Here is a 23,108-nt window from a genome sequence, read left to right as displayed (position 1 = left end):
CCCTCCCCCCCTTTCCCTCTCCATCCCGCATTCATCTCAGACTCTAACCACTCCCCTTTGTGCCATGCCCATTTAAGCCACACCCACTGTTTCACATAAACCACGCCCATTTTTCGCAGTGGCGCACAAAGCTCATGGCATTTTCAGTTTTTTCTTATGCCACACCTACAAACGCATACCCCCGCCCCCTATTTATAATACAACTCCGTCTACAGCCAAAAAGTGTCCCGGAATTTTTTTTTACAATGTTGGCAACTATGAACTCTGTGTACTTTGATGAACCAGCCAGCATCACTCTGAATAATGCTGTGGGTTATGGATATTAAAAGTCTCAGGCCTCAGCCTTGACTCCTGCAATCTGCCCAGTGTCAGTTCTGGAAAGTGTCCCTCACTAGGTCCTTGGACACAAGTGAGTTTGACGGATAAGCAACGCTGGGTTACACTCCCTCTGCTCTCTCCCATCGACAGTCCATGATTGCCACAGAAGGTTGATCCCAGTTTCCTCCGTCTGTTTTTCACCTACTTCCTCCTCCGCATGGTCCGGTACATCCCAGGATGGGACACCCGGTTTTCTCCTCCAGATTACATAGCAACTGTGTGTGTGTTATCCAGCACTGAGGTCTATGGACCCTCAGGCCTTCAAACCCGCTTCTGCTATCCAGCACTGGGGTCTCTGAACCCCCAGGCCTTCAAGCCTGCTCCATGCTCTCTACATCTTTCCTGCTTCTCCTCCTCCAGCTTCTCCCAGGAAGCATGGGACCTACAGCTTATATGCGAGTCCTGCCCCTGCCAACACAAATTAATGATTGGTCCAGAGCTCTCCATATAAGCTGCCTGCCACTGTAGTCCCAAGTCCTGCCTCCGTTCCAGAATGTTTCCACTGAAAGGTAAAGGGGATCTCTCTGAGCCAAAGTGTAGGTGGCCACACCCCCCTCTATTCTAACACTCCCCTCTCCAAAAATAAACAATCAGGCCTAAAAAATTGTAAGGCCCTGGTCAAATTTACCTATCACTACCTGTAAAACCCTAAATGGGGTGGGCGCTACAATTATATACATTATACTGTGTGATGTGTACAGGATGTATATATAACACTCTGTATCTCTCTCTCTATCAGACAGTCACACTCTGCGGTATTATAGAACTGCAGTCTCCTCTCCGGGATCCGGACTCCCTGAGTTCTCTGAGGTCGGATATGTTGATGATAAGGAGATAACAAATTATAACAGTGACACCCGTCAGTTCCTTCCCAAAACTGAGTGGATGAAGAAACTGGGATCTGATTACTGGGAGGAGGAGACACAAATAGGTCGGAGTGCTGAGCCTGTTTCCAAGCACAATTTAAAGACATTGATGAGACGATTCAATCAGACTGGAGGTGAGAGAATTCCTACATTTCTATTTGTCCACGTGTTAGTAAAAATATTCACAGTCCACGCACTGAAAGCCGTAATGCTAAAAAAGTGCTACCAAGATGGTATTTAGTCCAATATCAGAAATGTGTAGTCTTCCTTACACACTGCAGTTCAAAATTGGTGAGTAGAAAAAATAGGGACAGTTCAAACAGAGAAATGGTTCTAAGTGAAGATTTCAGGGTATAGCCAGAAAGTGCACCTGTCACCAAAATACAGTCCACCACGGGCTCCACACTCCCCCTGGGAGGCACACTCACCAGACTCCTCTGGGTAAATCAGCATTCAAACCACAGTAGAACCACTTCCTATTTTTGCATCAACACCAAAACAAATTCTCCCGGAGTAAGAGCCCATTCACACAGGGGCAACACGACTTGTAGGCGACTTGAGTCAGGCAACTTGGACACGACTTGAGTTAAGATCACAGCGCGACTTGGGACGACTTCAAAACGACTTGTGATGACTTCAAGCCCGACTTGGGACGACTTACAAGTCGCCCCAGGCCAGGCGACTTTTGCCGAGGCCAAGCAGAGAATGAGCTCAAGGGGGAACTCCACGGCAAATTTCTGAAAAAAAATTGGCGTGGGTTCCCCCTCCGAGAGCATACCAGGCCCTTAGGTCTGGTATGGATTCCAAGGGGAACCCCCTACGCCGAAAAAACGGCGTGGGGGTCCCCCCCAGATCCACACCAGACCCTTATCCGAGCACGCTACCCGGCCGGCCAGGAAAGGGGGTGGGGACGAGCGGGCGGCCCCCCCTCCTGAGCTGTACCAGGCCGCGTGCCCTCAACATGGGGGGGTGCCTTGGGGGAGGGGGGCGTGCGGCCCCCCCACCCCAAAGCACCTTGTCCCCATGTCGATGAGGACAAGGGCCTCTTCCCGACAACCCTGGCCGTTGGTTGTCGGGGTCTGCGGGCGGGGGGCTTATCGGAATCCGGGAGCCCCCTTTAATAAGGGGGCCCCCGGATACCGGCCCCCCACCCTATGTGAATGAGTATGGGGTACAATGTACCCCTACCCATTCACCTGTGGAAAAAAAGAACAAAAAAAAAAACACAACACAGGGAAAAAATATTTTATTGCACAGCTCCGGGGGTCTTCCGTCTTCGGGGGTCTTCTCGCCGGACTCCTCCGCTATCTTCTTGTAGCTCTTTTGCTAGCGGAGGAGTCCGGCTTTCTTCCTCCCCGCCTCCGGCCTCTTCTCCCGACTTCGGGGTTCTTGTCCCCCTCTTCGGTTCTTCTGCTGGGCCACCGCGCCTTCTTATAGCTCTTTTACAGGCGGTGGCCCGGTCTTCTGTCGCCGCCGCCGCCGCCCGTTCTTCTTCTTCTTCTTCTTCTTCTTCTTCTCCTTCTTCTCCAGGAGATGTTGCCTCGACGATCTCCCTGGCCGGAATGCCAGGGACGCGCTGTGCTGCCACTTATATAGGGACAATGGGGCGGTGTCACATGGGTTGATGTCACATGGGTTGGTCACATGGGTTGATGTCACATGGTGACCCTGTCCCCTTACCATGTGACATCAACCCATGTGACCAACCCATGTGACATCAACCCATGTGACACCACCCCATTGTCCCTATATAAGTGGCAGCACAGCGCGTCCCTGGCATTCCGGCCAGGGAGATCGTCGAGGCAACATCTCCTGGAGAAGAAGAAGAAGAACGGGCGGCGGCGGCGGCGACAGAAGACCGGGCCACCGCCTGTAAAAGAGCTATAAGAAGGCGCGGTGGCCCGGCAGAAGAACCGAAGAGGGGGACAAGACCCCCGAAGTCGGGAGAAGAGGCCGGCGGCGGGGAGGAAGAAAGCCGGACTCCTCCGCTAGCAAAAGAGCTACAAGAAGATAGCGGAGGAGTCCGGCGAGAAGACCCCCGAAGACGGAAGACCCCCGGAGCTGTGCAATAAAATATTTTTTCCCTGTGTTGTGTTTTTTTTGTACTTTTTTCCACAGGTGAATGGGTAGGGGTACATTGTACCCCATACTCATTCACATAGGGTGGGGGGCCGGTATCCGGGGGCCCCCTTATTAAAGGGGGCTCCCGGATTCCGATAAGCCCCCCGCCCGCAGACCCCGACAACCAACGGCCAGGGTTGTCGGGAAGAGGCCCTTGTCCTCATCGACATGGGGACAAGGTGCTTTGGGGTGGGGGGGCCGCACGCCCCCCCTCCCCCAAGGCACCCCCCCATGTTGAGGGCACGCGGCCTGGTACGGCTCAGGAGGGGGGGCCGCCCGATCGTCCCCACCCCCTTTCCTGGCCGGCCGGGTAGCGTGCTCGGATAAGGGTCTGGTGTGGATCTGGGGGGGACCCCCACGCCGTTTTTTCGGCGTAGGGGGTTCCCCTTGGAATCCATACCAGACCTAAGGGCCTGGTATGCTCTCGGAGGGGGAACCCACGCCAAATTTTTTTCAGAAATTTGCCGTGGAGTTCCCCCTTCAGAGCTAATAATTCTGTCAAAGTCGCCTCCGTATAGACGGAGATCCGACTTGGAGGCGACCTCCATTGAAATCAATGGGTACCGGTCGCCTACAAGTCGGATAGAAGTAGTACAGGAACCTTTTCTGAAGTCGGAGCGACTTCAGTAGTGTGCATTAAGACGGCTCTCATTCACTTACATTGCTTTTTAAATGTTGTCCGACCTGAGGCGACCTGAGGCGACTAGGGGCGACCTGAAGTCGGATCAGGAGTTGCCCCTGTGTGAATGGGCTCTAAAGGGGTTCCCAAATGTAAAAAAAAAACAAACAGAATACGTGGCGTAATACTATTTATTAGAGACAAACTACCCTGCACACACGGACCCCTTGTAAAAACTGCGTACATAAAGTTAAAACAACACAAGCATCAATGTAACAAGCAGAGGGCGCTCTTGCAATACTGAGCTGTCCAGAGTGAAGCATACTTTTTCCTGCAGGAAGTTGGTAATACTGCCGGTTGGATCACTGGAGGGCTGTGGAGCACAGAGCGTCACCGCTGAATTGTCGTGGAGGCCATGCCCTGACCGGTTTCGTCACCATGGACTTCAACAGAGGGTATGGCCACACAACATATCTTCAATCTTAACTATCCTCAGCTGATCTCTGCAACCAATCAGGGCCACCCAACAACTGATGACAATACAAGTCATACGGCACCTGATTGGTCAGAGGATAGTAATGTGTTTAAAATAGACTAAACCTGTACATAATAAATAAAAATAGAGCAAGAGAATGTGAACCAGTCAATCGCTAGGCTAGAATAGAAAACAACACATGCTGGGATATATACACAGCGAAGCAGGAGCTTCAAGAAGGCTAGGAGGTAGACGCAGCTCTCAGGCCAATCGGACCCCCTTAGCAACACCTGACGTCACAGGGTCCGATTGGCCAAATTGGGTCCTGTTCTCTCCCTCTACTATTATAGATTATATACTATCTGCTATATTTTACATGAATGTTTCATCCTCTTGATTTGATTATGTTATCAGTGGAGTGAGACACTTATATTCATACTCCTAGTCCAAGGCTGCAAGGATTATCTTTATTGACATATGTCATAGTATGATTGGCATTTGAGGGCTGTGCCTATATTATTTTATTTAATTTATTTACTGTGCCTAGATGGGGTGGTATATACTATCCTGTCATCCCTCTATTGAGTATTTGCTCCATAGCCTGCATGGATAGCGGTGTACCTCTAGTACCTGTTCACCGGCTCAGGGTCACTTGTAAGGCATAGTGTGTGTATCTGTGTGCTATATAAACAGATGAGGGCCTCTTGGCTAAGATCAAGTGTAGTATCTGTTCTTATCAGTTACCAGGAGGTGGCACTTGCTTCCGTCCCTGTTCTACGGCGAGGTGGAGCAGGAGTGGCGGTTGCTATGCAAAACCTGCAGGTGTAAAGGTGACTCAGAGCGGTTTGTAGCTGAAAGGGAAGCCTTCTGATGGGGATGGAGAACCACTGGTCGGTGCCAGGGGAGGGGACCCTGGCCTTCTGGCTTGGATTGTGGCAGCTTTAGCTCCGGTCAGTTTTTTGGGAGGGAACGTTTGTTCCCCTTTCTCCCAGCGGGGAACGGCCTGTATTTCCCAAATGTAATTAGGTAGGAGTGATGGTGAGACCTGATGGCAAAAGGTCATACTAAGCTCCTGGATCTCCATGCCTTTCTGGCTGGGGTAGGGGCTGCTTCTGTTGAAAATCCTATGGTGATGTGCCCCTGAAGTGGCAGTTCAGGGGTGCCTTATGTTCACTGTGCTATGCACTTTGATATCTGGCACCTTGGTCACGTCACTATATAACACGCTTTTTTACACCTGCCTCTAGGGTCCGACCTTTTGGCTAGGACCAGAGGAATTTTTGATTCCTGGCCGGAGGGCCTGGTCATTGTATTGCACAATGGCCACCTTTTCACTCTCCTCTTCACTATCCCTTTCCTCACTTTTTATTTATTTTATATGTGTGGTTTGTCACATCTTGTCACTTCACGTTTTGAAGCGTAGGGTGTCGGTCCTCGGACCTATCCTGAAAGTCTTGTGGGAGGGTGGACATAGGCCTTCTGGCTTGGTTCGTCCTCTATTGGGTGGTCTCCCTTCGGGGGAGCCCCTATTCCCTTGTAGCTGGGTGGGTCTGTTTCGGCAGATCTTCCGGAGAAAGGCGGTCGTCCGGCTTCGGCTGGATGGCCATGAATCTGGTACCTCAGTCCCCGTCTGGAGCCTAACGCCCCGGGGGATCAGGGTAAGGTCCTTCCTAGTGGAGGATATTGGACACCCGTTGCACGTTTTTGTGTGTCACACTTTATGTGTGTGCACTTTTTTTGGCACCGAGTGGAAGTTTTTTGGGTGTGTTTTGCACGCCATAGGTTTTAAATTAAAAAAAAAAAAAAAAAAAAAAAAAAAGATGTGGGCTGTTGTGTATATATAGACTCGTTTCACAGGCATCTGTTATCTACATGTTTAGTTAATGCCGTGACACTGTCCAGCCTCAGTATGTTCTCAAGACCCCTGATTTGACCAATCGGGCACTCGGGACCCTGTGACGTCAGCTGTTGCCGGGGAGATCCAACTGATTTGTAGCACGTGATTTGACCAATCTGATGACCAGGACTCTGTGACGTCAGGTGTTGCTAAGGGGGTCCGATTGGCCTGAGAGCTGCGTCTACCTCTTAGCCTTCTTGAAGCTCCTGCTCTGCTGTGTATATATCCCAGCATGTGTTTTCTATTCTCGCCTAGCGATTGACTGGTTCACAATCTCTTACTCTATTTTTATTTATTATGTACAAGTTTAGTCTATTTTCTCATTAAAAAATTTTATTTTCACATAGTAAAATAATTACAGAAGAATTCACAGTAAAGCCAATAAATGTGACTAGTTAACATATCAATGAGACATTAAGAATTTAACAAAGTAGGAAATAAGTATATAACTTAACCACTTCAATACAGGGCACTTTTGCCCCCTTCCTTCCCAGCCCAGTTTTCAGCTTTCATCGCTCTAGCGCTTTCAGTGACAATTGCGCGGTCATGCTACACTGTACCCAAATGAAATTTTTATCATTTTGTTCGCACAAATAGAGCTTTATTTTGGTGGTATTTATTCACGACTCCGTTTTTTATTTTTTGCGATATAAGCAAAACAATATTTTCTTTTTTCTATTTTAAAAGAAATCCAATAAAATCAAATGTTGTCATAAATTTAAGCCAAAATGTATTCTGCTACATGTTTTTGGTAAAAAAAAATCCGTTAAGTGTATAATAATTGGTTTGTGTGATCACGGACATATGTACGCAAATGATCATGTACATATGTGTGCAGGTGATCACGAATATGTGTGCAGATAATCATTGGAACATGTGATTTTAGTGGGCTCATATGTGGGGGACATGTTTTTATTATTAGGGACATGTGTTTTTATTATTTGGGGACATGTATGTTTTGGGGACATGTGTGTTATGGGGACATATGTGGGGACTGTGTTTACACTGTGTGGTGTGTTGTGTATTACACTAGACTGGTGATCAGTGAGTAAAAAGCTGTAAAAAACAGCTCATACTCACTGATCATCAGCCGGCTGCAGCGATCTGCTCTCCTCTCCTCAGCGATGACTTCTGTGTGAGGGGAGGAGGACCCGATTGCCTAGCAACCGGCTGTTTGTTTACATCACATGACGGCCATGATTGGACACAGCCGTCATGTGATCAGGAGGGCCAATCAGAGAGCCCTCCTGCCGATCTGAGATGCGGAATGTCCGGGTGACACGGGCGCATCGGGATCGCGCCGCTGCGCGGGCACGCATGCGCGCGCGATCCCGCTCCTTCTGATGGATGTTCCTGAACGTCCTATCAGAAGTAGACGGCTCCCACCCGGCCGTATATGTGCATTGGCCAGGTGGGAAGTGGTTAAGCTATGACAACTCATATATGCTATATCCCAAAACACTCCAAGAAGGATAGGAACTCCACATCCCCTCCGACACGCTAACCGGGATCAAGCTGTGTCCAAGGTGGTGAAAACCGCCCCCCCCTCCCCAACCCAAACTAAATAACTTCTTTCTGAGAAGCAAGATATAATACTTTTATCTTTCCGAGTTGCCCAGACAAAATGAAATTGTAGACTCTAACATGTTTAGTCTATTTTAAACACATTACTATCCTCTGATCAATCATGTGCCGTATGACTTGTATTGTTATCAGTTGCTGGGTGGCCCTGATTGGTTGCAGAGATTAGCTGAGGATATTTAAGATTAAAGATATGTTGTGCGGCCTCCACCACAATTCAGCGGTGACGCTCTGTGCTCCACAGCCCTCCAGTGATCTAACCGGTGTTGTGACAGATACAGTCCGCCTATCAAAAAGTGTCCGCTCTGAACTGCGCAGGCGTAGCGCTTGCGCAGTACGAAGCAGAAGGAGATTCGGAAAATCTCCGAAGATGAACGGCATTTGCACTGTGAGTCCAGGTGCAAGCCCCATCATCCAAGTGGACATAGGGCTGCACATATTAGAGGGTCCCTTGCGGGCTCGCTTCTCTCGCCACACTTCGGGCACGGCCTCGCTTCGCTCGGGTCTTTTTATTCTAAATCTATATCCACTTGGATGGTGGGGCTAGAACCTGGACTCACGGCGCAGGCGCATTTAATTTTCGGATACCTTCGGAATCTGCTTGTACTGCGCATGCGCAGCACACAGCGGACACTATCCGACGGACACTATATGACATGACATAGGCAGTATTACCAACTTCCTGCATGAAAAAGTGTGATCCACTCTGGACAGCTGAGTATAGCAAGAGCGTCCTCTGCTTGTTTATATTGATGCTTGTGTTGTTTTAACTTTATGTATGCAGTTTTTACAAGGGGTCTGTGTATGCAGGGGGGTTTGTCTCTAATAAATAGTATTACGCTATGAGCGGATTCTGTTTTTTTTTTTTTATGACAACATTTGGGAACCCCTTCACTCCGGGGGAGTTTTGGTGTTGATGCGAAAATAGGAAGTGGTTCTACTGTGGTTTGAATGCTGATTTACCCAGAGGAGTCTGGTGAGTGTGCCTCCCAGGGGGAGTGTGCAACATGTGATAGACTGTATTTTGGTGACAGGTGCACTTTCCAGCTATACCCTGAAATCTTCACTTAGAACCATTTCTCCGTCCTCCGTTTCTGAACTTTCCCTATTTTTTCTACTCACCAATTTTGGTGCAGTGTGTATCATTTCTGATATTGGACTAAATACCAGACTGGTAGCGCTATTTTAGTATTACTGTTTTCAGTGAGCGGACTGTGAATATTTTTACTAACATGTTGACATTTTATATGATTTTTTTAAACAGCTGCTGTTTTGATTCTTTTTAAATATTGTGTCATATTTTTAAACATTTCTCATTTCTCCTGCTGCTGACGTGTTAGAGGACTGAACTGGCGCTGAGTGGGTGGTACTGTTGGGTCTTTGATACACTTTTGTTTTACATTTCTATTTCTTTATTACACGGAATACAAACTCTGCAGACAGGATGCAGGGGGGGGAGGGGGGCAAACCCCGGAGAGATGAGACATTCTATGTACAGATTTATAGAAGATCACAGCTTGATCAATAAATTCCTCCCTCATCTGATCAGAATGATCTCCTCACCTATAAAATATACACAACGACTTCTTCTAGGAAACCTGGAGTGAGAGAGATATGGAGGACACCAGAGCTGATCTCTAATAGTCGGCTCCGATCTGCCGGCTGTCATACGGATTCATTACTTTCCATAGATTTTGGGTCAGGACCCCAGAACAAGCAGATAGAATAAAGTGTATGTCTGGTCAAAACTCTTTTCTCTTAATTTTGAATAAAATGAGGAAAGGTAAGTACCCCTGCCAGGTTTTCACACTCACTTCTTGTCCTACTGACTAGATTTTACCAAACAGAAAGTTGGGGGAAATCTCCAACAGCAACACAGTTAGAAATAAGTCTGATTTTATTTCAGATTAGAGGAAGACTAGAACTCATGGCAGCTTTTTAATTCTGTCTTTGTCCCTGTTGCAGAATTTTTTCAAATTTCCTCTTTGGTGAAATGTTGTGAAAAAAAGTTTTGTCTGACATACACTGTAATTCCTTTCTCTGACGTCACTTGCTCTGGATGCTTTTCCCATGTGAGTGAATCAAAGTATTAGTGCAAAAATATGCAGACCGTCAGCAATGGGAGGAGCAGATTTCTCTCTGTATAGGTTGTAGGTCTTATTTTAACCCTTTGACAGCCATACAGATGTGATGGAGTACAGGATCATCATGATGACAGTTAGGGGGTAAAACAAGCTGATTGGTGCAATAACAGGTGTGATCTGAATACTGAGACAGCAAATATAACCTAATGGGGTGTAATCCTTCCCTACTCCATCTAACAATTACAACAGCTTCATCTATGCATACTATTTAACTAGTTAAGAACCAGAAGAATTTTTCCCTGTAGTGACCAGGCCATTTTTTGCGATACGGCACTGCATCACTTTAACTAACAATTGCACAGTAGTGCAACGCTGTACCCAAATAAAATGTATGTCCTTTTTTGTTCCCACAAATAGACCTTTCTCTTGGTGGTATTTGATCACCACTGAATTTTTAAACATAAAAAGAACGTCAATTTTGAAAAAAAAAAAGATTTTTTACTTTATCCCCCAAAAAATGTAACCACTTAGACCCCCTTTCCCACTGAAGCGTTTTTCATGCGCTTTGACGCTAAAAAATAGCGCCTGTAAAGCGCCTGAAAAAAGCCTCAGCTGCAAACCCAGTATGAAAGCCCGAGTGCTTTCACACTGGGGTTCTTGCACTGGCAGGGCATCACAAAAAGTCCTGCCAGCAGCTTCTTTGCAGCAGTGAAGGAGCAGTCTGTACACCGCTCCTCTACTGCCATTGAAATCAATGGAGAAGCATTGCCATACCACCGGCAAAGTGCCGCTGCAGCGTCATTTTGCAGGTGGATTTAACCCTTTTAAAACCACCCCGCTAGTGGCCGAATAGCTAAAATGACAGTAAAGATAGCGCCTCTTTAACGCAGATGCCCAGGCGCTGTGAGTGTGAAAGCACTCTTAAGGAACAAGCCTCTTTCTGAGATTTGTTGTTTAAAAGTTAAAAAAATATTTGTTGCTAGAAAATTACTTAGAACCCCCAAACATTATACATTTTTTCTAACACCCTAGAGAATAAAATGACGGTCGTTGCAATACTTTCTATCAGACTGAATTTGCGGTCTTACAAGCATGCTTTTTTGGGAAGAAATGCATTTTTTTCTAATCAAAAAATAAGACAACAGTAAAGTTAGCCCAATTTTTTAATATTGTGAAAGACAATGTTATGCTGAGTAAATTGATACCCAACATGCCACGCTTCAAAATTGCGCCCGCTTGTAAAATGTCGACAAACTTTTACCCTTAAAAATCTCCATAGATGATGTTTAAAAAAATCAACAGGTTGCATGTTTTGAGTTACTGAGGGGGTCTAAGGCTAAAATTATTGCTCTCGCTCTACTGATCGCAGAGATACCTCACATGTGTGGTTTGAACACCGTTTTCACATGCGGGCGCTACTCGCGTATGTGTTTGCTTCTGCACGCGAGGTCATCGGGACAGGGTGCCTTTCATTTTTTTGTTTATTATATTTTTTTACCTTTTATAGATATTTTTAAAAAAAATTGTTTCACTTTTATTCTTATTACAAGGAATGTAAACCCCCCTTTTTAATAGGAAAAAAAGCATTACAGGACCTCTTAAATATGAGATCTGGGGTCGAAAAGACCCCACATCTCATATTTATACTAAAATGCAATAAAATAAATAAATAAAATGTTGTCATTAAACAAAAAAAAAGGCTATGGGCAGAAGTGATGTCACTTCCTCCCTGCAATGATATGGAGATGGGTGGGGGCCATCTTCCCCTCACTTGTCTCCATGTCAGGCTAGGGAACAGATCCAATTGCCTCCGCCGTTGTGACGGCTCCGGTAAGCAGCGAAGGGCACCGGAGTGCGGTGGGGGGGCCCTCTCCCGCCACCAATAAAAGTGTTCTTGTGGCAAATCCGCCGCAGTAACCACTTTTATCTTGAAGTGGACCGCCCACTGAAAGAGGATACTGCGGTTATGGCAGCTAGTTACTGCCATAACAATGATATTACTTTTCAAGTACTAACATATAAAGATGGTGGGTGGTCCGGAAGTGGTTAAAAAACAAATTTCTTTATCCGTCTAGACCAATATATATTCTTCTACATACATTTTGTAAAAAAAAAATCACAATAAGCGTATATTGATTGGTTTGTGCAAAAGTTATAGTGTCTATAAAATAGTGGATAAAATTTATTGGATTTTTTATTATAATTTTTTTTTTACTAGTAATGGTGTTGATCATTGTTTTTTATCGGTATTGCAACAGACAGATCGGACACTTTTTTGGGACCATTGACATTTATACAGCGACCAGGGCTCAAAATAGCCACTGATTACTGTATAAATGTCAGGGATCAGATGAGAGACTGAGTTGATGAGGTCGGCTTCTCTTATATCTCCTGTCCTGGCTCCACTGAAGGTGAGACAGAGGAAGCCGAAGGACAAGAGGGACACGAGTGCCTGAAGAGGAAGGTTCCGGGTGAATTACTTGCCAGGGTTCAGTGGTCTGGAATAAGCTGCTGTGTACAGAGCAGAAACAGGAGACAGCCAGGCAGGTAGGGTTAACAGTAGCCAGTAACATAGACAGAAGCAGAGTCTCAGGGATAGCCAGGTTCGTCAGCAGGCGGGCAGCGAGGTACCAAGACACAAACAGAGCCAGAGTCAGGAACGGAGCCAGCTCAGAGATGGGTAGCAGTACAGCAACAGAACACAGAGCCAACGTCAAGAGCAAGCCGGGTCATAAAATGGAGAGCACACTGGATCAGAACGGGATACAGGAACACAGCTGAAGATCAGTCGGCAAAGCATAGAAGCTGGGCCAGTGCTACCACTAGGCAAACTAGGCAGCCGCCTAGGGCACACTGCTGCCTAGGGCACTCAGCCACTGGTGTTCCTACTGTCTTTTCTCTGCAGCAAGCAACTAAGTCTCAGCATTAGCAGGCAGCCGCCGCTCCATTCACACATGGTGTCAGAGGCAAAGCGGAGGACTGTGTCTGTGTCCCAACTCCTAAATAAATGGAAGCAAGAAAACATTCATTGATGGGCACTGATAGGCTGCATTGATGGGCGCTGGTGAGGCTGCATTGATGGGCGCTGGTGAGGCTGCATTGATGGGCGCTGGTGAGGCTGCATTGTTGGGCGCTGGTGAGGCTGCATTGATGAGCACTGGTAGGCTGCATTGATGAGCACTGGTAGGCTGCATTTGATGTGTGCTTCATTAAAAAGGTGGGGTATACATGGGCAGGGCAAAGGGGTTGGAGTCAAAATTAGGTTTTGCCTAGGGTGTCAAAAATCCTTGCACCAGCCCTGCATAGCAGGCTAGTGTCCCTTTAAATAAGCTGTCTGGCGCCAAGAGGAATTAAGCCCATGCACATACGCGATTACAGACTCCTGCGTACATGCATGCGCCTGTTAGCGTTCTATGTTAAACTCTATGCGATTGTGCACATCTATGTGCCAAATGTCTCACAGGTATTCCTTCACAATAAATGTCACTGGCCGGGAAGGGGTTAACACTAGGGGGTGATCAAAGTGTTCCCTAGGGAGGTGTTTCTAACTGTGGGGTCGAGTGTACTGATTGGAGGAAGAGAGAAATCGCTGTTCCTAATCACTAGGTAACGGCAGAGCTCCCTCTCCTCCCCTGGCAGAATGGGGATCTGTCTGTTTACATTGACTGATCCCCATTCTGTCTCTCTCAGGAGTGATTGCGGGTGGCCGGCAGACTTTGTGGCCATCGACCATGTGGCACCGGGGGCTCTTAAAGCACCCGACATTCAATAACGGCGGTTTGCCCAGGAGAGCCAACCTGCCACAGTACAACTGCGGCGGCTGGCCTTAAAGTGGTTAGATGAAGGTGTGATGAGGTGCCAGTACATATTAGGGCCTTATCAGCCTGGCTCTCAGGGGGCCACACATTCTAAGCCCTGGATCACACCAATGCGATTTGTCATGCAACTTCAAAGTTACATCCCATATATTTCAATCGGTACCTTTTAATTTCCACAACTTCAAGTCCCCATAGACTATGTTATCTCACAGAAGTCACATCAGTATAGATAAGAATGCCACTTTTAAGAATCCTTTATTTAACCCTCACCTCTCCTCCCTGGTCATCCTTGCTGCCCAAAAATGTCCTCCCTAGCATATCCCATTCACACCTCAGTGTAACAGAAACGCATGTTCCTGCTCGTATTTTTTGTGCTTTTCTTCACTCCTAAACGCACATTGCACATATGACAGCCCGTTTACTTGAATAGACAGCCCTATACACAGCAAAGGCCTTTTTGGTCACACAGCGTCACACATTTGGGTGCATTTGTAGCATGTTTTGGCACACAGCAGAACACACATCTGCCAACAACGATTGAGGTTCAATTCACAGCTGTGTATTTCTGAATGTGCTGTAAGGCATGCATTTTTTTGTGCGAGTTGTATGCAGATGTAAATGCATAGTTGCCAACATTCTAAAAAAGTTTTTAGGGACAATTTTTTGGCTGTAGGCGGAGTCTTATAATTAGGGGGTGGGGCATGCATTTGTAGGTGTGACATAGCAAGAAAGAAAAATGTGGCATGCTATGGGTGTGGTTTGGGTTAAATAGTGGGCATGGCTTATATGGGCGTGGTTCAAATGGGGGTGTGGTTACAGTCTGAGATGAATGAGAGATGGAGAAAGAAAGGGGAATAGAGGGAGGGAGGGAGAGGGAAAGAAGGAAAGAAGGAAAGAGGGATGGAGGGACAGCAGGCCCAGATCCTAAACCACAATAGAAATGTGTATTCCAGAGTTTAACAATCAGCAGATAAAGATACTCCAAACACCCGGTGTTAGAGCTTCAATCATCCTCGCACCATGGTTGTTATGGTGTCAGGATGATTGAAGTGCATTATTACTATTATTATATTGTAATATAGAATGAAATCATTCAACTCACCGTAATCCAGAATCAGTGGGACCCCTAAGCGTATCACCTGCCATGTCGCCTGTCACCAGATGCAATCAGGTGCTCCCAGCAGAGTCTGTCCTTAAATCAGGTACCCCCAACAGAGTCTCTTCTTAAATCAGGTGCCCCCAAAAGAGTCTGTCCTTATATCAGGTGCCCCCAACAGAGTCTGTCCTTATATCAGGTGCCCCCAACAGAGCCTGTCCTTACATCAGGTGCCCCCAACAGAGTCTGTCCTTACATCAGGTGCCCCCAACAGAGTCTGTCCTTACATCAGGTGCCCCCAACAGAGTCTGTCCTTACATCAGGTGCCCCCAACAGAGTCTGTCCTTACATCAGGTGCCCCCAGAAGCAGAGGCCCTCCTTATAGATCTGTGTTCTCAGCAGTGGAGCCCTCCTTTACATCTGGTGTCCCTGGCAAGGGAGCCCTCCTTTACATCTGGTGTCCCCGGCAGCAGAGCCATCCTTTACATCTGGTGTCCCCGGCAGCAGAGCCATCCTTTACATCTGGTGTCCCCGGCAGCAGAGCCATCCTTTACATCTGGTGTCCCCGGCAGCAGAGCCATCCTTTACATCTGGTGTCCCCGGCAGCAGAGCCATCCTTTACATCTGGTGTCCCCGGCAGCAGAGCCATCCTTTACATCTGGTGTCCCCAGCTGTGGAGAGGGACAAAAATGGGCTGGCATTACATTATTTTGTATGCCCACTACTGTTAACTCACTAGTAAAACAAGCTAGAGACCCTGAATGACAGCAGTTCCCTACTTACATGCAGTCCTTCTTGGCTTCAGATAAAACCATTTTGAGTAGGGGTTTGTGGAGAAAGGGAAGAGGGGCTGGCATCAAATCATTTTGCATTGTCTTGCTGGAACCTAAAGCATCTCAGGAATAGATGTGGCCTCTACTGCTCATCCATAAACAACCCAGCAGAATGAAGCCACGAGGAGTCCCTACATTTTAGCAGTTATTTGCTTACGTTACTGTCCTTCCTGGCCTCAGAAAAACACCATTTTGAATAGAAGTTTGTGGAGGGGGTGGGGAGAAGAGCTGCCTTTAAATCACTTTTCATAGTATTGCTGGAATTTAGCGCCTCTTGGATATAGCTATGACCACTACTGCTCACTCACTACTAAAACAACGAAGCAGAGAGGGAGATGGAAGAAAAACTGGTATTGTTCATAGCAATAGCAGTATTTACAGATATGCAGTCGAAGCTATTTGTTATGCCTGTCACACATGACATGTTGGAAGATTATGGTTTGCTGCTCTGTTCCCAGAAATATCTCAGCACATATAACACTTGTCAATGCTGAATTCCCATTATGGACACTAGGCATGGTATCTGAAGGTGTACTGAATGCTGAGCTCTGCATAATCCTGAAGTCTGTCATGTGTGTCACAGTCATAGCTCACAACTGTCCCTGATTTTGAGGGACTGTCCCTGATTTGGAACAATGTTCCTCTGTCCCTCTTTCCTCCATTTGTCCCTCATTTTGGTCTGATCTATATAGATGTATATAAAATTCACTTTTTATCTTTTAAAAAGTGTTTCCCAGTGCTAAACATGTCATCAAATTTCTAACTTGTTGCAATTGTACATTTCAAAGGCCAATAAATAAAGGAGTTGTAAAGGCAGAAGTTTTTTTTTATCTTAATGCATTCTATATGTAGCGCCGGTACTCCTAACGAGTACGCGCTATTTGTTAAATTTAGTTTTTGCCCAAAACTGTAATGATTTTTGGGACTAATTGTGCTAAATTCTACTTTGGTATCAGTTTGGCTGGGCTGTATAGAAGTTCTGCCTGGTCATAGGTGGGGTTGTACACCTGTGGTTGGGCTCATTGGTTACCAATCTCTGTCTCGAAACCAATCAGTGGGAGTTTGTCTCACTGCGTAATCCAGGAAGGGGTACTTAAGGTGCCGATGTCACGTGGTTCAGGTTTTTTGCAGTCCAGAAGTTATTGCTGACTCCATGGTCCTGGTCCTCCTGACCAGCCCCCGGCCAGGTCTGGGGTCCCGGATCCATCCGTTTCCGAGCCTCGAAAATGGCTAGTTCGAGGCGCAGAAACTGGAAAGAGGATTCTGAGGTGTTCTGGTGCCGTCTCGGGTTTTGGAGAGGTCCAGCAACTCTACATGTGACCAGGGGAGGACTCTTCAGTGAAAGAGCCATGCACAAGGCTGGCTGCTAAGTAAGAGCCTGGAAGCTGAGCTGCCATGGACATTGATTGAATCCACAATTCTTACGGCATCACTGGACCGGCTGAAAGATTCTGGTACAGTAAGAAAAGTTCCTACTTCTACCCTTTCAGTTGTAATGAAGTTTTCCAAGTTTTCAACCAAGTCTACGTGAGAGACTTTGAATGCTAAAATTAGCTGTTGGCTGCTTAACCCAGAACCTAAGGATTTATCCAACAGTTAAAGAGTCCAGTTGTGAGCGGCTGTTCCATGGACTGTGTACATAGAGAGAGACTTGTATTGAAGTCAGCAGTTCCAAGCACTTGAGCTAAATTCTACCCTGATACCCTCTATTGCCAACTTAGAGACTGAGTTTGTTCAATCGTTTTATGCAAAATAAAAATCCTAACAAGGAATTCAAGTGTCGGTCTGTACAATTACTGGGTTATCAACCCTGGGAACCCCTAGACAAGGACAACGAGTGCGAGCTGTGGGAGGTAATCGGTAAGCCCAGGAAAATTTCAGCTTTGGGGGTAAGTGATACATATACATTAAGAGAAAAAAAACTGTGTGTAGCAGCTGCCCCAGCACCCCCCTAATTACCTACCTGAGCCCCATCCCTCTCCAGCGATGTCCACTATCCCCTCAGCCATCCAGTACGCTCCTCCTGATTGGCTGAGACAGAATAGCAGCGCCCTTGGCTCCCGCAACTGTCAATCAAAGTCAGTCAGCCAATCAGGGGACAGAGGCAGAGGCAGGAGGGACCAGGTGGGGGCTCCGTGACTGAATGGATACACAGAGCTCTGACTCGGCCTTTATGCCCCCTGTAACAAGCTGCTGCGTGAGGGGGCACTCAAAGGAGGGACCAGGAGCAGCAAAGAGGTACCCGAGAAAAGGAAGATCTGGGCTGCTCTGTGCAAAACCAACTGGTTTTGTAAGGTAAGTATAACATGTTTGTTATTTTTTTTTTAAACCACCTCAATACAGTGCAGTTACACCCCCTTCCTGACCAGACCAATTTTCAGCTTTCAGCGCTCTCACAGTTTGAATGACAATTACTCAGTCATCCAAAACTGTATCCATATGAAACTTGCGTCCTTTTTTCCACACAAATAGAGCTTTCTTTTAGTGGTATTTAATCACTAGTGGGTTTTTTATTTTTTGTGCTATAAATAAAATAAAACGTAAATTTTGTGAAAAAATGCCTTTTTCTTTGTTTCTGTCATAAATTTAGTAATTTTTCTTCATACATTTTGGCCAAAATTTATACTGCTACAAATCTTTGGTAAAAATAACCCACATTAGTATATATTATTTGGTCTTTGTGAAAGTTATAGAGTCTACAAACTATGGTGCCAATCACTGAAAATTGATCACTTCTGATCAGGCCTTCAGTACATCAGGTGTACCTCATTTCTTGAGACACTAAAAAGTCAGGAAAGTACAGATACCCCCCAAATGACCCCTTTTTACAAAGTAGACATTCCAAGGTATTAAGTAAGTAGCATGGTGAGTTTTTTTTAAGTTGTAATTTTTTCCCACAATTCTTTGCAAAATGAAGATTTTTTTTATTATTATTTTTTTTTACAAAATTGTCATATTATCAGTGTCACGTACCTGGTGGTAGAGCCCGACTTGCAGAAGGAGACCTCTCTTGCAGCTCCGACTCGAGAGCCCTGGTAGTGTATACAGGTGACTCAGGAGTCAAGAGGAGCACGAGTGTCTGGCAGGATCAACAGCTGGGTAAGGAATGCTGGATCGGAGGGGAGCTGGAAAGCAGGCAGGTGCAGGAAGCTGAAGCAGGACAGCAGGCAGAGAGGTTGTAGCCGGACACAAGTGCAGGAGTTCTGGCAGAGGTAGGACTTCAGGCAGATGCTGGAACCAGTACAGGAGATGGGCAGCGGATGGCACCGGAACAGAAGGCTGGAAGCAGAGTCGTCAGGCAAGCCGGGTCAGAGGTCAGGCGGACAGCAGAAGTACCGAGGATCAGGCAGGTGGATGGTCGGACGAGCCGGGTCAGTAAGCGGACAGGCAGCAAGGTACCGAAGGGATAAACAGAAGGGAGGTCAGGCAGGCCGAGGTCAGATGCAGGCGGATAGCAGGAGCAGTAGGTAAACAAGCCGGGTCAACGAGTCACAGGAAGCAGGTTCTCAGGATCAGGGTACTAGCACGCTGTAGATCAGACAGCAAGAACTGGATGTGACCAACAGGACTAAATAGCCCGCCTGGCGGCAACGAGCACACACACGCGCGCACGACCGCGCGCGCGCACACGCACGCGCGCACGGACGCGCACCCGCGGACGCGCGGCGGAAGGTCCGGGCTGATCGCTGCTGGCAGGATCTTCGTGACATTGCCCCCCCCTCAAGGGGCAGCCTCCGGATGCCCAACCGGGCCCATCTTTCCGGGTGCAATCTTCTGAAAGCTTGGATTAGGGTCTTTGCATGGATATTTTCCACAGGCTCCCAAGAATTCTCCTCCGGGCCGTAACCTCTCCATTTAATTAAAAATTGAGCTTGGTTATTCCTTTTCCTACAATCCAGGATAGCTTCAATTTCAAATTCTTCCTCCCCGTTCACCATTACAGGGTCTGGGGGGTTCACATTCCGGTCGGGAAAGGGATTGGGGACAAAGGGTTTCAACAGGGAGATGTGAAAGACAGGGTGGATCTTGAGTGAATCCGGGAGCTCCAGCTCATAGGCTACCTCGTTGATCCTCCTCCTTACAGTGAAAGGGCCCAGGAATTTGGGACCCAATTTCCTGGAAGGACACGACAATCGAAGATTTGCGGAGGATAACCATACGCGGTCACCTGGTTCGAGCAGCAATTCACCCCGCTTCTTCCTGTCGAACACTTCCTTATTCTGTTCCTGGGATCTTGCCATGGTCTTCTGTAGTAGTTGGTTGTTTGAAGAGAAAAAATTTATAGTCTCCAAGACTGCTGGCACAGAACATTCGGGAATGGAATTAGGAAGGAAAGCTGGATGAAACCCATAGTTCGCAAAAAACGGACTTTGCTTGGTAGCAGAATGCACGGAATTATTATAGGCAAATTCGGCCAACGGGAGCAGTGTGATCCAGTCATCTTGGGAATAGCATGAAAAACAACGGAGGTATTGCTCGAGAGTCTGATTGGTCCTCTCGGTCTGACCATTCGTCTGAGGGTGGTAAGCGGTGGAAAATGACAGCGTAATTCCCAGGACTCTACACAGCGCTTTCCAAAACCGTGAGGTAAATTGCACTCCGCGGTCAGACACTATATTAGTCGGGATTCCATGGAGTCTAATTATTTCCCTGATAAACGTCTGGGCCGTTTCGGATGCAGAGGGGGGTACCCTTCATCGGGATGAAGTGGGCCATTTTAGACAGCCGATCTACCACCACAAAGATGGCAGTATGCCCAGCTGCAGGGGGCAGGTCGACGATGAAGTCCATAGACAACATCTTCCACGGCCTATCTGGGATGGGCAGAGGTTTCAGTAACCCCCAAGCTCTGGACCTACAGGTCTTGCTCCGGGCACAGGTGGTGCAGGACTCCACGTAACTCCTACAGTCCTTAAGTACTTGGGGCCACCAGAAGGTACGTTGAACAAGATCAGCGGTCTTATAGGCACCAAAGTGCCCTGCTAGAGCATGGTCATGGCAAAGTTCGAGAATGCTCACTCGCAAGCATTCGGGTACAAAGATCTTGCTGCCGTACCAAAACAGTCCATCCCTGACCTGTAACTCAGTTCCAACGGTGGGTGTTGGTCCCATGGAAGCTTGTTTCAACCGCGAGAGCAGATCTTCCTGTAACAGGAGAAAGTTCCCAGGGGCCAGGATAGTGTCAGGGGGTGGAGTTCCTTCGGATTTGTGGAACATCGTAGAGAGGGCATCGGGTTTCGTGTTCTTGGAGCCGGGCCGGTAAGTAACATGAAAAGAGAACCTGGAAAAGAACAGGGCCCACCTAGCTTGTCGCGGTCTCAGCCTCTTTGCAGATTTCATGTACTCCAAGTTCTTGTGATCTGTGTAGATCAGGATAGGATGAGCAGCTCCTTCTAACAGGTATCACCATTCTCCCAGGGCAGATTTAATGGCCAGTAATTCCCGATCGCCTATGTCGTAATTTCTCTCCGCGGGGGACAGCTTTCGGGAAAAGAAGGCAATAGGAAAAAGTGAAGCTTGGGTACCTTGTCGTTGGGAGAGGACAGCTCCAACAGCGATTTCAGAGGCGTCTACTTCCAGGACAAATGGTAGGGAAGAATCGGGGTGTTTTAAGACATCCGCGGAGGTAAACAGTCTCTTGAGGGACTCGAAAGCGACTTGAGCTTCCGGGGACCAGTGAAAGCGCACCCCTTGCTTGGTTAGCTGCGTGATTGGGCAGATGATAGCGGAGAACCCCTTGATAAATTTTCTATAGAAATTGGCAAAGCCAACAAAACGTTGGACCCCTTTCTTGTCAGTGGGAGCTGGCCAATCAAGGATTGCAGAAATCTTTTGTGGATCCATCCTTATTCCTTCAATGGAAATAACTAGGCCCAGAAATGAGATACTCCCTTGTTCAAACGCACACTTTTCAGCCTTGGCGTACAGCCCGTGTTGCCGGAGCCGGTTCAGGACACATTTAACGTGTTTGCGATGGGAATCTAGAGAAGGGGAAAAAATGAGGATATCGTCAAGGTAAACAATGACAAACAAGTCTAAATAGTCCCGGAAGACATCATTAATAAAATACTGAAAGGTAGCGGGAGCGTTGCACAGTCCGAAGGGCATCACCCGATATTCGAAATGCCCAAAGCGGGTTCGAAAGGCTGTCTTCCACTCATCCCCACTTCTGATACGAACCAGATTGTAGGCCCCTCTGAGATCCAGCTTAGTGAAGATAGAGGCGGTTCCCAGTCTCTGAAATAATTCCGGTACCAGAGGAAGCGGGTATCGATTCTTTATAGTTATCTTATTTAACTCTCTGTAATTGACACAGGGTCGGAGGGTATGGTCTTTTTTTTTCCACAAAGAAGATGCCTGCACCCGCTGGAGAAGTGGAGGGTTGAATGAAGCCTTTCTTCAGGTTTTCGTCTATGTATGTCTTTAGGGTTTCCTGTTCCAGTTCGGTCAGTGGGAAGATCCTGCCAAAGGGAATTTCAGCCCCGGGAAGAAGTTCAATGGGACAGTCATATGCCCGATGGGGCGGCAGAGATTCTGCCCCCTTCTTACTGAAGACATCTAGGTAGTCGTGGTATACTTCGGGAACGGATTGGCGAAGCTCGGAATCGGAATCCAGACATAGTAGGGTAGAAGATTCGCCAGAATTTTTCAGGAGACAGTACTGCTGGCAGTAAGGAGAGAAGAACGTGATCTCCCCAGTGACCCAGTTAATAGCAGGGTTATGGGCCTGCAACCATGGCATGCCAAGGATGATTGGAAACAAAGGAGATGGAATGATGTCCAAGCGGAGCAGTTCCTGATGCAGGTTAGAGACAGAAACTGAAATGGGGGTAGTCTCTTGCGTAACTGGTCCAGATCTTATCGTGGAGCCATCGGCCAGGTAGATGGAGAGTCCTTGAGCCTTGTACAGCAAAGGGATTTGGTGTTTACTGGCAAAAGAAGAGTCCATGAAACAACTACAAGCCCCCGAGTCAATGATAGCGGGGACCTGCAAAGTCTTTCCTGGGAGCTGCAACGAGACAGAAAGGGCAAGGTGAGAAGAGGTCTTAAGCCAAGCAGTAGTAGAGCCAGACGAGACAGACATGCACTTACGAAGCTTGGCCGGACAGTTCCTGACGTAGTGCCCAGGTTCTCCGCAGTAGAGGCACAAATTGTTGACCCGACGACGTTGGCGCTCCTCCACCGTAAGAGCAGGGCGAAGGACTCCGAGCTGCATAGGCTCAGAGGTATCAGGTGCTGGAACAGGACCAGGAATGGGAGCCGGATGAGAGTAGTTAGGTACCCAAGGCAGCATCCAGGTGGGGCGAGTGAGCCCAGGACCTCTTTCAGCTCTTCGCTCC

General features: G+C 47.4%; 1 protein-coding gene across 3 annotated transcripts in view; it reads left to right on the top strand.

The window, feature by feature from the left end:
- Nucleotides 1-23,108, top strand: part of LOC143984528 (class I histocompatibility antigen, F10 alpha chain-like) — a 374,849-nt gene that overhangs the window by 207,963 nt on the left and 143,778 nt on the right. Inside the window, exon 2 of one of the 3 annotated variants that reach the window (XM_077484649.1) lies at nt 1,118-1,378. The exons of the other annotated variants lie outside the window; for them this stretch is intronic. Within the exon in view, the coding sequence (XP_077340775.1) occupies nt 1,118-1,378 (261 nt within the window). The remainder of the gene's footprint in view (nt 1-1,117; nt 1,379-23,108) is intronic. 3 annotated transcript variants of the gene reach the window in all.

Source organism: Lithobates pipiens, unplaced genomic scaffold (genome assembly GCF_037356315.1).
Source record: "Lithobates pipiens isolate NorthernLeopardFrog02 unplaced genomic scaffold, aLitPip1_a1.2 Scaffold_1, whole genome shotgun sequence".
NCBI classification, from domain to species: Eukaryota; Metazoa; Chordata; class Amphibia; order Anura; family Ranidae; genus Lithobates; species Lithobates pipiens.
The sequence above is the reverse complement of the archived record's forward strand: the minus strand, read 5'-3'. Positions and strand labels throughout refer to the sequence as shown.